This window comes from Mesoplodon bidens (genome assembly GCF_964165515.1).
Source record: "Mesoplodon bidens genome assembly, chromosome: 4".
NCBI lineage: Eukaryota > Metazoa > Chordata > Mammalia > Artiodactyla > Ziphiidae > Mesoplodon > Mesoplodon bidens.
Genome location: NC_138160.1, coordinates 76,874,381 through 76,890,846, shown reverse-complemented (window position 1 = coordinate 76,890,846; position 16,466 = coordinate 76,874,381). Strand labels below are relative to the sequence as shown.

Here is a 16,466-nt window from a genome sequence, read left to right as displayed (position 1 = left end):
TTTATAGATCCACATCATCTCAACCAGACATTGGATGTAAATTGCCTCAGAGGTGGGATTGTAACTTTAGTCAAGATAGCTTTATTTGGCTGAGGGCAATTCCTAGAGAGTACCTCAGTTAAAGCTATCAGCTGCCAACTGTGCCACTTGCACAGCTCAGGAAATGAGTTCCTCTAACTAAAGGAGGCTCTGGGAAACATACCATGGCATCCACTCTAAGTGGTTGGTTGCTGGGCAAAACACTGCCTATGGTGGAAAATGACCCCTGGTTGGTAAACTGCATCTGGATTAGAATGAATTAAAATGGACTATAAATATCATAATTTTGATCTTCCCTGAGGGTAGTAACTCTTGTAATTGGGCAAGTCCCTTGCAGGCAAGGACCCTGGAAGCCATGCCTATGGAGTTGTTGCAAGAGGCATTGGCTTCTGTAGGTTATAAGACTTTTAAGGCAGGATAACTCCTGTATCTGCCCAAGGTGAGTCCGATTCCCTCACTCCTGAGCTAACACCCCATGGGCCAAAGAGACCAACTCCCACAAGGTTCTGTGTTGTGTCTACTACAGGAACTGCTGTGAGGCTTCCATTAAAAGGAATGCCTGCTGCTGCTCTGACGGCAAACTGTGATTCCTACCCTGGATCTTTTTGGGTCAATGTGTGTCAAGTGTGGCCTAGAATAATCTTGTATAATGGTTTAGTTGTGCCTATGGATAACCCCCTAAGTAGGTGTTACAGACATTTTTTTTCAATTGGGTCTGGCTTTTTAAAACATTAGGTTTTAAAATCTAAAACTAAAGAATAATTTGATGACCTTAGAGTCAGGCTGAAAATATTTAAGTACTTGGGGTACATGTATACTTGAGATTTCTTTTTCCTGCTGCTCATAGACCATTTTAACAGATACCGCCATATACTGTGGAAGAAAAGACTCAGCTATAATACTAATCTCTGAAAACACTAGTCTTTATATGTGAACAGTGGAAAGAACTGTTAGTTCTTAGCTCTCCTTTAGTCATAGATGGGACATTTGGGTCTGGTTGGCAGTTTCCATTATACGTCAAAGTTTTGCTGATTTTTCCTCTGAAATTACTTATTCCATCCCTTCCTTTCCATTCACTCTGCCATCACCCGAAGTAGTGGGAGAGTCTATTACTGCTGAACTGCTCCCTTGGAAGTGTTCTCACCTTTAGGTTTTGCCTAGTCTAAGCTGCATTACCCATGAGATCACAGACTGGATTTCATGATAGCAGTTTTGTCTAGGATTTTCAGCTATTCATGTGTAATCCAGATTTTTCCTGGAGCATGAATAAGATCCCTGGAAATAGTAAGAAGGGAGGCTGGAAAGATGGGTTTAGAGACATTGGCTACAGAGTTCCAGTTATTTATTTTGTAGGCAGTGGTAATCATTTCAGTAAATGACCTTTCAGGCAGGAGAGTGAGTTGATCAGAGCCAGGCTTCAGCAAGATTAAGCTGGCAACAAAGTAAAGGGAGAGACTAAAAGAAATGAGACTAGTTAAGAATCCATTGTAGCAGGACTCAAAATGAGGTGGGAATGAGAGGGATGGGACGGGTAGGCTCTCAACAGTATAAAGGAAGAATTAGTGACTGTGAGAAGAAAGTAGGCAGGGCTTCGCTGAGGTCAGGTAGTGTGAATTTATAACAGACCCATTGGACTTGGTGTCAAGACAGTCCATCAGGAATAGAGAAAGTAATACTCCTCACACACTAATGCCTCTCCTGTCTTTATGTGTTAACACCCTTATGAAATTGCAAACACACTGAAGGCCAGGATCATGGCTTAGTTCTTATCATCCTTACATTTCCACTTCCAGTGTGGAGCCTAGGGGGACAGAGTAATCTAATCTCCTATGTGTTTGTATTCTATCCATATATAGAAGAATATTTAGGACCATCACAGATATTTCACATTGTTAGTTCTGCCAACTGTCAGCAGATAGAAGCTCTGTTATCTCTATTTCTGTTTTGTTTTTACATTTCATTGTGAGATATAACTAGGGAGACCAGGTACCTGGGTTTTCTCTAGACAGTCCCAGTTTAGACCTGTTCTCCGAGCACAATTACTAACATTACCTTTCTTCACTCTCAAAGGTTTGTAGTATAAATTCTATGGTCACTTTATATATATGTACAGAAAAGTGCTAAGTATGTATTAGTCAGTTTAACTATAACTGTAAAGAACACACTTGTGGGGCTTCCCTGGTGGCTCAGTGGTTGAGAGTCCGCCTGCCGATGCAGGGGACACGGGTTCGTGCCCCAGTCCGGGAAGATCCCACATGCTGCGGAGCGGCTGGGCCTGTGAGCCATGGCCGCAGAGCCTGCGCGTCCGGAGCCTGTGCTCCGCAACGGGGGAGGCCACATCAGTGAGAGGCCCGCGTACTGCAAAAAAAAAAAAAAAAGAACACACTTGTGTAACTACTACCCCAGTCAAGAAATGAAACATTGCCAGCCACTAGACGTCTATTTCCTAATCACAACTCTATCTCTCTTCCTTAGAGTTAACCACTATCCTGCTTTTAATGATAACTATTTTCCTACTTTTTATACTAATGAAAGCTGAATTACTAAAGCCAAAAATGCCTACAAAGATTTCCTTCCAATTATGATTCTTCTATCTATTTTACATACTTTAGGTGTGGGTAATTTCATATTTATGTTACTAATAGATATCTTTGAAAGTATATTTGTATTTTAGTATATGACTACAAGGTTGTAAGTAATCATTTCTGAAGATACATGTTGTGTTTTTGTTATTTATTTATTACCCTGTGATTTTATGAAGAAGACACAGCTCTTGGCCTCAGGAATTTGATTAACAAGCAATTACAATACAAACTATTCAGTGCAATAATGGGAACATGTACAAGATGTGGCTGTAGGACATTACCTAGCCTTGGGGATGAGAGGGAAAACTTTCACTAGAAGGTGATGTTTCATTTGAGTTCTGAAGACAAGTAGGAATTATGCAGGTAAAGGTGGTAGGTGAATTAAAGGCAGAATACTTGGGTCACTTTCCAAACAACAATAACAAAAACAGCCCAGAAATAAGAAAAGTATGGCACAGTTAGGTTACTATAAGTTGTTCCCTGCAGTTGGAACACAGCGAGTGTTCTCTGTGGTCTCTCACGGTTGGAGAAGTGTAGCTTTTGCGTCATTGTATTTTGCACATACATTTCGAGGCAGAAGCCAGATCATGTAAGGCCTTAGTGTCATTCTGAGTTTGAACTTGGCAATAAAAACACTTCAGGGGGTTCTAAGCAGTGAGTGAGCAACATGGCGACATGACCATAGTTGCATTTTTGAAAGGTTATTCTTAACTACGGAATTAGAGAGAGCATTTAAATGGGCAATCCTAGAGGCCGGGAAACTTGGACTGTAGACTGTTGCAGTCATCCACTTGTGAAAGGATGGGCTTGAGCTAAGCCAGAGGAAATGAGAAGGGAGAGAAGTGGGTGGCTTTAAGAGACAGTTGGGGACAGAATCAACAGGATTTTAATGATTGATTTTATGTGGAGTTTGAGGGAGAGGGAAATAAAAGATGATGCTCAGATTTCAGCAGGAGGTGGGGAGCAAAGACAGTGACACAGGTTTGGAGAGGAAATTATTAGCAAGGTGTTGAATTGGTTGAGTTTGAAGTATCTGTGGGACATTCAAAAGGAAATGACCTTGGGTCTGGAGCTCTGGAGAGAAATTCAGGGCGGAGATAGCCATTAGGAAACAATAGCTTTTAGGTGGTAAGTGAAGCCATTCATATGGACCCTAATATGATATTTAAAAATTTCTGAGATGGAAAATGTGAATAAATTGTGTTCATTGTCTAGTACCATGACATTCTTAGGGAATTAGTCTTTTGGTGTTAAAGCTTCCAAGAAATATTCACACAAAACATTTTCACAATCTGTTTTAGTTTTTATCAGTTTGGGTTTTTTTTAGCTCTTTGGTTGTTTGTTTTTTCTTTTTTTTCCTTTTTCACATTATCCGAGTTTTAATCACGAAATGTGCCCATTATAGAAATAAACACAATAAAATGAAGTTATTATAGAACTTTTGGAACTAAAGCAACATTCATACATTTATTAGGGATTAGCAAATTAGGAGAAGTATAAAAGGTCCCAGGTTTATATGTTTAGATTTCTTCCAGTTCTAGAAATAAAATATGTATGGAAAATTCTTTTAGGAAAAAGGTGTATTTTTAAAATAATATAAATTGAAAATATTTGTTGTTAATTTTCTGCTTATTTTCAGTTTACAGAAGTACTTAAAACTTTATAAATCAAATAACTTAGATGTATGTATACTATAAGTATTTTCAGGTATACATATAGAAATGTATCTGATTTTTCTTAGTGTTACACTGTTTTATCATAAGACCACTATAACTTTCTGCTATGCAATTCTGATGTACTTAGATATATTTTAATATCTCAGATATGCCCAGAATGAGCAATTTCCCCTCAAAAATGTACTTATTTTATTTTATTTTATTTATTTATTTATTTATTTATTATTATTTTTTTTTTCGTGGTACGTGGGCCTCTCACTGTTGTGGCCTCTCCCGTTGCGGAGCACAGGCTCCGGACGCGCAGGCTCAGCGGCCATGGCTCACGGGCCCAGCCACTCCGCGGCATGTGGGATCCTCCCGGACCGGGGCACGAACCCGTGTCCCCTGCATCGGCAGGCGGACTCTCAACCACTGCGCCACCAGGGAAGCCCCCTGTACTTATTTTAAATACTTTCTTTCAGAATATTATAGTAGCACTTAAGTTTAGCAGTAATTTACTAATAGTTTAATACTAATTTATTCCCTAATTTGGATCTTCAATGTAGTTTTTTTGTATTGTTATTATTTGGAATGAGCTATAACCATCTTATTTCTTATGCTATGTAAGCAAGCATATAATTTAATTTTTGATTACTCTGATAATAATTAGATACAGTATGATATATGATATTTGTTTTACTTATAGGAAAATGGTTCTCCTGAAGAACATGCAGTCTATGTGTGGGACCATTTCATAGCCCAGTCTGCAGCTGAGAATGTATTTTTTGTTGCTCATAGCTATGGAGGACTTGCTTTTGTTGAACTGGTAAGTGCACATTTAACTCTTTCTAATTTCCAAACTCCTTACAGATTTATCCCCTCCACTCCCTTTTTCTTTGTGTCATTACTTTAAATTATTTTATAAAGGATGAAAATTATGTATTTTGAGTAAATAATTTTATGATGTTTAAAAAGAGTATATTTCTTTATTGTGGTAGAACTTTTCAGTGCTAACCAGAAAGCTTTTTGCCTGTTCCTTATTTACATATTACTTTGTTTTTAACACCTTTATTGGAATATAATTGCTTTACAATGGTGTGTTAGTTTCTGCTGTATAACAAAGTGAATCAGCTATACATATACATATATCCCCATATCTCCTCCCTCTTGTGTCTCCCTCCCACCCTCCCTATCCCACCCCTCTAGGTGGTCACAAAGCACTGAGCTGATCTCCCTGTGCTTTGTGGCTGCTTCCCACTATAGATATTACTTTTTTTTTTTTTTTTTTTTTGCGGTAAGCAGGCCTCTCACTGTTGTGGCCTCTCCCATTGCGGAGCACAGGCTCCGGACGCGCAGGCTCAGCGGCCATGGTTCATGGGCCCAGCCGCTCCGTGGCATGTGGGATCTTCCTGGCCCAGGGCACGAACCCGTGTCCCCTGCACCATCAGGCAGACTCTCAACCACTGTGCCACCAGGGAAGCCCCATATTACTTTTTAACTTCTACATTATAGCCCCACTTTCCATACATTTTATATTTGTGATTCTTGTTTTATGGGTACATCGTTGAAGCATTATTATCTGTAAAGTGTTTAAAATTTCAGTAGACCCCTTAACTGACAAAACTGTCTCTTCAAGTTAATACGTGATCAGAATCCATATAATTAGTATTAAAACTATCAGAAAGCTCCCATTAATCTAAGTGGAACTCAATGCTTGGTCATAAAAATCTTTGCATTTCAAAATAATCTGATTCCTAGGGTGAAGATTATGTGTACATAATGGAAAAATTATCAAGATTTCTAAATTTGGTCAGTATTATATGCAGTATTGCAGTTAGCACACTTTGTGCAGGTATGAATGATTAGTGATATATAATCAGTCCTAAAAATGTGCTCCATGTCCATTACCTCTTATGTCACAGGAAGGTACCAGTGCTCTAACAAAATGGCTAATTTGATAAAAGTGCATTTGATAATTTTAAATCCAAATAGCCTAAAGTGGACATTAAAAGCTGGCGCAGCATTGGTTGTCTAATTTTTATGTTTCTAAACTTTGCTATGTATTTCTCTTCATCATGGAAATTAAATATATTTCCATGGTCTTTTCAACTTTCCCACACCTTATTGCTTACCCACATGATTTAGGTATAAAACTAGCGGTGACACCTGAGAACACTTTAGCTGACCTAAATTTACAAATACTGTGCTCTCTTAAGATCAGTAAATAAATCATTTATTTCTTAAATTGATTTCACTTTTTTAGAAATTATATTCAAGTACTTTTAACTGCTGAATTTATTTATTTTAATACATAATGGGTATCTTAAGATAGCTCTCTAACATACAAGTATGACGTCCTTTTTAAAATGTGAATGTTGCTTTTCAAATAGTTCTTTTAACCATACAGATATAGATATATACAAACACACACATATATAGCTGATATATATGTACCTTATGTTTTCTTTCTGTAAGCCATTAAATTACATAAAACATGAAATTTCACAACTTACAGAATAACTTAAAATATGTCTGAAGGCCTGTAAGACTATTCAAATTTCAGATTTCTGTAAAACATAAATTTCCATATTTTTACCTTAAGACAGTTAACGAAAACCTTTTGTACATCAAATTTGGAATTTAAGTGAATTTTGGACAGTTTTAGAAATGAATTTAAGATACCAGAGTAACAGATGACCAGTGTGTCAGTCTTATTTTGCCTGTCCTTCTTGTCACACACTGGTGGATATTTCTGCACTTTTGTTCCACTTTAATATAAAGCACACAGATGTTTCAGAACAAGACTTGACTTCTGACCTTGAGGCTATTAGGGTCAGGGTCCTCAGGGCCTGTGAAATTATCACAAGCTGAGCTAAAGTTTTTCTCCATCACAGGAAGTAACCAGTAAGTAAGAAGTTAAAAAGGAGCTTTGTCAGAGAGACAAGATGGTCTCAGTAAGGGTCAGCTTCTGTAGTCTGCTATCTCTGCAGGAGGTGCATGCATGGGAGGAGGAATATAATATAACCACTGGCACATCACATATCTGACAGGCAACACCAGGACTGAGAAGTCTATTTAACGTAATATACCTTGTTTAGGTTTTAAAATATTAATGGCGATTATCTCAACTTCATATATTTGCTACTTTTTGTCAAATAACTTTGATGGGGGTATGTAAAGAAGGTGTATAGATGGTGGAAGCTAAAGAAAAAGTAGTTTATGACCTATTGAAAAAAATTTCTCTAAACAAATAACACTGTACACTAAATTTTACATAAATTTTTGACAATGCTGGATTAATATATTTAAGACCATTGTGTTTCTACTTAGTTTCAAGAATTTTTGAAAGATAGCATTGATAAACAACAACAAAAATTGAAATATGTTTAAACCTTTTGTTTTTAAAGCTGAATAATATTCTTTCCTGTTCTCCCCATTATTCTTAGAGGAAAACTCATGATGTTTAAAATGTTGACAAATGTTCATTCTCTCAGGATTTTTCAACATATGTGTATTATATGAAACTGTTTTACATGGATTAAAATATTTAAGATTAACTTTACAAGAAAGTGAGTTGTGGACATCTTAAATTATGGTTTAGTTTTTATATCTCAATAGTACATTATACACATCAGGCATGAAATCTTTTGGATTTCAGTGAAGTTTAACTTTTTAAAAATTATCATAAAATTTTACTCCTGATTCAAGACTCTACACACACACACACACACACACACACACACACACACCCCTTATAGATGGAACAGCGCTAGTTTGTAGCATTATGTTTGAATGCAGGGAGATTGTTTTTCTACCATCCTCATTCAAGTTCACATTCTTTTTTAGGTCATGAATTTTAAGAAAATTTATTTTAGATGTGAACTGTGTGACTAGTACAGTTTCAGTATTACATGTAATTACTTATAGTGCTTATTGTTTAAAAACAGGTACCAGTCAGGACCCATGCTAAAATGTATCTTGCCATTTATTAAGTTAAAATTATGTATAATTGGAGTTTAAAATTAAGGTACTACTAATAGAAATCTGAAAAATTACTTTTAAATTTAGAGCACAAAATAGTTGTAGAGCTTTCATATTTTGCTAATTGTTGTTTTTGAAAACTGAGAACATAATTTATTATTATGTCCTATTTTGAAGTGCTAAAATTTGCCTGAAGAATACAAGAGGTAGTTAAGAGATTTATTTTCAAAACCAGTGTTCAGTTATGGTAGTAAATATTGGAATTTGATCAGGCCTAACCTCATAAAACAGTATACAGTTGACTATAATAATGAGAAAAGTCATACTAAAAATATGCTTTTCACTGCTTTTATTCCCATTATATGGTAACAACTCAAGTTTCTAATTCTCTAAACTTTCTGTAATCCTAGTAAATATAGATGTTGTTAAGACAGCTCTGGTAACAATCCTAGCATTCAGTCATTAAAGCAAAAGGGAAGAACTATTTATTTTATGAATTGATAATGAATTTTAAAAGTAACATACCTAGTCTATGCTATCTTTTCTGTGTATTTAAAAATAATGCCAATATATAATGCTACCATTATTAAAACATCATTTTCGAAGCTTTAAATTTCTGTCTAGGAAATTCTATTTTATATGTGGTAGATAGAATTAGTAGTCATAATCAACAATCATTTACCAAATTCATCTAGAAAAACATCTACAACTAATGCAGCTTGCTTTTGCCTTATATTAGTGGTTAAAAATTTAAACTCGTTTGTTAGAAATTAACTGTCAAAAAACAATGCAGTTTTTAAGCTTTTTCATAGTCTCTTTCACCAGCCATTTTATGAAGTGATTCCATTGCTTCCATACTTGGTCATTTCAGTGTGCTATGCTCTTGTCATTGTAGATGATGGTTAGTTTGACAAAATCAAGCGAGCTTAAAATTTTCTTTTATTTGCAAATGAGTTAGCTTCCTTGTCAATGCCCAGTTTCCAATCTTAACTCACCTTACCTTCCCTGTTTGCAGTGCTCTGTACATCAGTTTGCATTCAGATTTCTTTCCTTAGTCAAAGTGAGATTGTTGATATTTCTTTTAGAACACATTAGACAATTTTAGCAAATATATTCATTAGCTTATTGAATCATCTCAGCTGATATAAAATTATTATTCTTCATATTACTTTTATTTTCTTTTCCATGTTATTAGTGGTATGTTCTCAGCCACCATTAAAAACATCTCTTAGAAATGTGTGAAAACTGCACCTTTTGAAAGTATATCTCTACCCATTTTTGATTTTGGTTTCTCCATGCTTGTCAGCACTTGATTGGCACCTCACTTGCATGTGAATTAAGGAATGAAGGGAACTCTATTTTCCTGCCATTGTTCCATGCTGGGCTCTCTAGCCTCCAGGCAGCCTAAGCTGACCTTCAGTAGCTGATAGAGGACTATTTTTTGGACTTAGCTGTGTGAGGACACTCAACCTCAGTCTACTCTAAGTTGATCTTTTAAAATTGCCTAGAGCATGATTTGGATTTACACTGAAAAGAAAATGGAATGTGACTAAAAGAATTAGTTTTTACCTTTAGTGACATGAGTTAACTGTGACCTTAAAGAAACATCATTTACATTTTGTCTGCAAAGAACAAAGCAAATTGGATAGTAGCATATCTGCTTAATGTGATCAATGCTAAAAAATGGGCTGCTGGGAATGAAGAATTGAGGAGAGGTAGAATAAGGGCAGATAAACAAAGAAAAATTGATCCATTAGAGTATCAAAACAATTCAGGCCTTCTAACAAACCTACTTTAAAATATAAGTAATTCAGTAAAAGTAAGTCATCATTTGTAATATAACTTGAATTTCTGAGTTGGCTGCCTACATGATACATATAGCATGTTAATGCATGGGATGATTACATCTTGTATGGAACGCTATCTTAATTCTCTAGTTGTTTTATATGAAAACAATATAGTTTCTCTACTTTGTATGCTCCTTAGAGAGAAACCAGAGATCATATTATTTTTGCCTCCTATATTCAACTTTGTTTAATTTTGCATATACTATAGATACTGTCTTTTGATTGATTGTCGATAACAGTAATTTTAGGAGTTAGTTGCAAGAGTCCAAGTAAGATCCAATAAAAGGCTTTACCAACGTAGAAGTGGTGGGAATGGTAAAGAAGAAGCACACATTAGGAGACAGACATTAGGAGACAAATTCTACATGGCTTAGTGACATTGGATCTGGAAAGCTGAACAAAGAGGAAGAGGGTGTGATATCTTTCCCTGTACACACCTACAGAAGCATGTCGAAGTGGATATGAAGGGTATCCAAGCACGACAGATAACGAGTAATGAACAATGATTATGCAGATATATAGATATTGGGGAAAATGTTTGCATATACTGGATATTTAATAATTGTGGTCAATATTATAAATGAGATATCAAATCAGAGTTTTTTAATATAAATTTATTTATTATTTATTTATTTATTTATTGTTGGCTGCATTAGGTCTTCGTTGCTGCGCTCAGCTTTCTCTAGTTGCAGTGAGCAGGGGCTACTTTGTTATGGTGTGCGGGCTTCTCATTGTGGTGGCTTCTCTTGTTGCATAGCACGGGCTCTAGGTGCATGGGCTTCAGTAGTTGTGGCACGCGGGCTCAGTAGTTGTGGTTCGTGGGCTCTAGAGCACAGCCTCAGTAGTTGTGGCATATGGGCTTAGTTGCTCCACGGCATGTGGGATCTTCCCGGACCAGGGATCGAACCCGTGTCCCCTGCATTGGCAGGCAAATTCTTAACCACTGCACCACCAGGGAAGTACTCAAATCAGAGCTTTAAAAGGAAAGAGTTACATATACAGATGTGATTTGTTAAGCTTCACAACTTACCTATATATTGAGGTTTGATTTTTTTTTAACTTTTACTCAAATGATTTTTAATATGTATTAGGAAATCTCACTGTTTAAAAGAATGATTCAGTTTATTAATTTTTATGTTAACTCTTCTCCTTTTGTCCCATATCTAACCAACCAATGTATTTTGTAAGGTTTTTTTTTCTCTGAAATATTGATCATGTCTTTTCCTCTCTGTGCCCACTGTTAATTTCATCATTTCACAACAGTATCACTGAACTCTTATACCCATTTTCTTACTGGCTCTCTTTTCTCTCCATTCCATCCTGTATACCACACCATGATAGGTACTATTTAAACCCCCTTTTTACTATGCCATTCCAGAATCATATTGGCTCTCTTGCATCATCTCTCCTCTCTGTCACTTTAAGACTTTCTGTATAATCTGATTATCTCTTTCCAACTATATTTTTTTCCCAATAGATACTTTCAGTTCTAGTCTAATTTCCTTACTGCCATTGTTCCATCTCACTGTACCTCTACCCCCAGCCTCCAAGCCCAGTGTAGTAGAAGAACATGAAACTTGGAAGATGACCTGGGTTTGAATATTAGTTCTGATATGTACAGATTATAAGTTCAGACACATCCCTTATGTGTGTCCTCCTCTGTAAACTCTATATATAAACTCTACTTTATATAAGTAGAGTTTGAGGTTTAAATTATAAAATTCCTGGTTATTAGGAATTAAGTCATTGTTTGTTGAACATGAGTCTAAATGCCCATAGTTTATGCTCATTCTCATTTTTGCTAATGCCGTTTCTCCCAAGTGAAAGAATTTTCCTTACTAGATTTTTCATAAAGTATTCTCAATTAACTCCCCCTTTTTTCTATAGTATTTATATGTTTCACAATTTAAAACTTTACTAATCAGTTTTGTTTTTAAATTATCTTTGATCTCTAAATCTTGCTCAAATCATCTGGAAAAAACTTGAGAATAAAGAGTCTAACATAGCTTTTATTCCCCCCATCACACATTTGGGAACAATATATGTTACAACATGAGCAGTCTTAAATATCTGTACAGTTAATTGACTATTTTATAGAGTTTAAGCCTTAACAGTAACTCTTTTACTAATTAAACTTATTCATTCATCCTATCCTCCATTTGAATATTGGTTAATTTGGGAATTCTGCCTAATCAGTTCTTTCACATTAGATAGTGTTACCCGTTTTGTTCCTGGTATTAGTTTCTTATAATCTCCTCTCTGCTGGTGTACCCAACCCACAGCCTGACCAAGAAGGTTGCTTCTCTGACTCATTCTTCAAAGTATAGTCTTCTCAATCAAAGAAGAAAGTTATTAAACTAAGTTATAATGCCTTCTCATAATACTATAAGGCAGTATATGAAATAAGTCTGGGACACTCTCCACTTTATCCTCAGTCATGAGTTTAATATTACTTTTTATTTAATGATTAGCTTACTTTTGCTTGTTTCCATTTTTTAACTTTAAAAATTTTTTGAGCTACAATCTCATATCTTTATGAGATATCATTGAGATTTATTGAGCTTTATTGAGATATAATTCACATACCAAAAAATCCATTTTTTAAAGTGTACAATTCAGTGGTTTTTAGTATATTCACAGAATTGTTCAACCATCACTACTATCTAATTTTTAGAACATTTTTGTCACCCCAAAAGAAACTCCATACCCATTAGCCATCACCCCCATACTTAAAATTCCAGCAGCAATATAAGAGGGTTCTAATTTCTCTATACTCACCAACACTTGTTATCGTCTATCTTATTTACTTTTGCTATACTAGTTGAGGTGAAATAGTATCTTGTGGCTTTTATTTGCATTTCTCTATGACTAATGATTTTGAGCATCTTTTGATGTGCTGTTGGCCATTTGCATATTTTTTGAAGAAATGTCAGTTAAAACCCTTTGTCCATTTTTAAATTATGTTATCATTTTACTGTTGAATCGTAAGAGTTCTTTATATATTCTGAATACTTGATTTCAATGGATATCAGATACATGATTTGCAAATATTTTCTCCCATTTTGTGGGTTATGTTTTCACTTTCTTGATGATGTCCTTTGAAGTACAGAAGTGTTTTATTCCAGTGAAGTCCAGTTTATCTAGTTTTTGTCACTCGAGTTAATTTTTTTACATTGTATGAAGTAGAAGTCCAACATAGTTCTTTTAAATGTAGATATTCAGTTGTCTCAACACCATTTGTCAATAAGACTATTCTTTCCCATTCCATTTGTCTTAGCTCCCTTGACTTTAAATATAAGGGTTGGTTTCTGGACTCTTAATTCTATTCCATTGATCTATATGCCTATCTTTATACAATACCACGCTTGTCTTGATTACTATAGCTTCGTAGCAAGTTTTGAAGTCAGGAAGTGTGCATTCTCCAGCTTCCTTCTTCTTCTTAAAGACTGCTTTGGCTATTCTAGGTCCCTTGCATTTCCATTTATATTTTAGGATCAATTTGTCAATTTATGCAAAAATGGGAGCTAGAATTTTGCTTGGAATTAAATCTGTAGATCAATTTCTGGAATATTGCCATCTTAATAGTAAGTCTTCCAATCCATGAACATGGGTTTTATTTCTATTTATTTATCTTCTTTCAAATTTTTTTTTGTTTTCAGTATACAAGTCTTACACTTACTTAGTTAAATTTATTCCTTAGTATTTTATTCTTTTTGATGCTCTTCTAAGTGAAATTATTTATTTTCCGATTGTTCATTGCTAGTGTATAGAAACACAATTGAGGGACTTCCCTGGCAGTCCAGTGGGTAAGACTCTGCACTCCCACTGCAGGGGGCACGGGTTCAATCCCTGGTGGGAGAACTAAGATCCCGCATGCCACGCAGCCCCCCCCCCAAAAAAAAACTCAATTGATTTTTGTATCTTGATCTTGTATCCTGCAATCTTATTGAATTCATTTGTTAGTTCTAATAGTTTTCTTGTGTGTATATATGAATTCCTTCAGGTTTTCTATGTTCAAGATCATATAATCTGTGAATAAAAATAGTTTTACTTCTTCCTTTCAAATCTGGATGTTTTTGTTTGTTTTTGCCTAATTGTCCTGTCCAGTATAGTGATAGATAGAAGTAGCTAGAGTGGACATCCTTTTGTCCCTGATCTTAAGGAGAAAACATTCACTTTTTTCGTCATTAATTATGACGTTACTTGTAAGTATTTCCATTCTTCCTAGATCATTTCTACTTAGGACCTAATGTGCTCCTTAATGTTTTATTTCTCAGTCACACCAGGATCAGGTTGTTCAGAAAGGTGAAATGGAGAAAGATTTCACTAATCTTTTACAGAATCTTTCTGTAGAGTAATGGATACATACTACCCCATTGGAATTACCTTTGGAGGAGGTTTTTCAATATCCATATAGATGGACTGCATCCAGATCTTACTGCAGCTGAGAGCTTGGGCACTCTATCTCTTAATTCAACAAAAGACTGTCTGCTAAAATTAGCACAATAACATGTTGAGGAGAACCCAGAGAAATTGATATATTAATTTGTTAGATGTAAATCTTTCTATAAGAAATATTTCTTTTTCCATTGGTTTTATAAAAGATCTTAATGAGAGATTTTGTATTTTACTGCAGATATGAGAGCATGATTGACTATTGTAAGCCTTTTATAGGAGGGATTATAGAAAAACACATTTCATTTAATAATGGAGCTGTTTTTACTATTCTTATAGCCTTATGATGATCACTCAATGTAAGCACTCCCCCATATGAGATTCCCAACCGCAGTGACACTGTGATTTGACACCGCAAATTGCAGAGAGCTCTTAGAAGACAAAACATTTTGTAATCAAAACCATTTGACATCTATCTTAGAAGTTAGACCTCAATTTTTATTGAATAATTTATTCAGATTAGCACAGGGGAGCCAAGTAGACTCGGACTTGAAGCATACTAGATTTATGTTAAGGTAAAGCTTGAGAGGACAGAATGGAAGCCAGATCTGGACAAAGGTCTCATTACTAGAGTTCAGGATGGGTTCAAGAAGAGCTAATTCAGCTGGAGAGCTTGGATTTGGAGGGAATAGCAGGTGAACCATCACTAGGTAGGTATCTGTAGAGCATGGTGAGCTCAGGTTTGAATCGGGAGGTATAATCTGGTTGCAGGGAACAGAAAATCACTGAGCAAACAAAATATAATTACTGGTTCTAAGAGTACCTCTTCTCCCGAGCCAAACTCCACCTCACTGACTTATAGGGAAGGAAGTAAAAACACAAAAACAAAAACAGGATTCAGCACTGGGGAAAGGATGAACAAAGCAGGCAAGGTTTAAGGCTTCAACCATTGGCTGGGGATTTAGAAATGGGTCTTTTCTTGAGAAAGAAAGAGGTTCTAGTAGGCAGAAAAATCATAAGGACTATGAAGTGATGAATCAAGGCAGAAGTTCAATTTATGTGACTTAAGTTAGAACGAGATAGAGTAAAATACTGTATTCTAATGTCATGTAGATACCTAGGGCTTATCCTTGGTACACTGGCTATCAGGTTTCTATGGCAATAAAAGAGATGGAGTAGGAAGAGGTATCATTTTTCCTGCTCTCAGGCTGTGAGATGATCACACTGTGGGTCTAAAGCTTTCTTTGGGCCCAGGGAAACAAAGGGATACTACTCTTCTAAGCTCATGTGATCTTAACTTTTAGAGTTGGGGACTTTTAATGTGTGTGTGTGTGTGTGTGTGTGTGTGTGTGTGTGTGTGTGTATCTCATTTTTTTCTCACTTTATATTTTTTGTTATAGGTTTTCCACACTTTTTCATTGAATGAACTTAGATCACAATAAAGCCACCTGGACCACATCAGTTTGACTTTATACATATTATTTCTTGGAGTTAGGATTGAGTGTTATGCCCTCAAAACAAGAAATGGTTGAGAACACTATCAAAGATATTTTATTCAGTTGAACACCCCACTCTGTACAAGTACTGGGGAAACAAATTAAAACACATCCCTGGCTTCAAGGCTATATTCTAAGTAGGAAACACAATTAAACAAAGAGAGTAATATAGTAATTGTGAAGTGGGATTTTAGCCAAGAGGTTAACTTCCCCAGTATAAAGATCTAAACAGTAAATTTGTCTTAGAGTTAAGTAATAGGAAGAATTATTTCTGTTGATAAAGTGATAATCTCTTTTGGTCAGAAAATAAAAACTTTTTCATGCATTTTTACCTTTGTCTCCTGTAAAGCCAGAACTATGGCTAATTTTCCATTTCATTAGTTACTCCAAGCCTCAATCTCTTATAATAGTGTCTTAATTCATAGTTGTATTTTGCTTTAAGTCACCTCAGAATCCTTTTCTTAATCG

At 35.6% G+C, this 16,466-nt stretch overlaps 1 protein-coding gene across 7 annotated transcripts in view; it reads left to right on the top strand.

Annotated features, from left to right (window-relative positions):
• ARB2A (ARB2 cotranscriptional regulator A) overlaps window positions 1-16,466 on the top strand; it is a 451,132-nt gene that overhangs the window by 236,698 nt on the left and 197,968 nt on the right. For all 7 annotated transcript variants that reach the window (XM_081233582.1, XM_081233583.1, XM_081233580.1 and 4 more), the window contains one exon: window positions 4,986-5,105. In XM_081233582.1, the coding sequence (XP_081089708.1) occupies window positions 4,986-5,105 (120 nt within the window). The remainder of the gene's footprint in view (window positions 1-4,985; window positions 5,106-16,466) is intronic.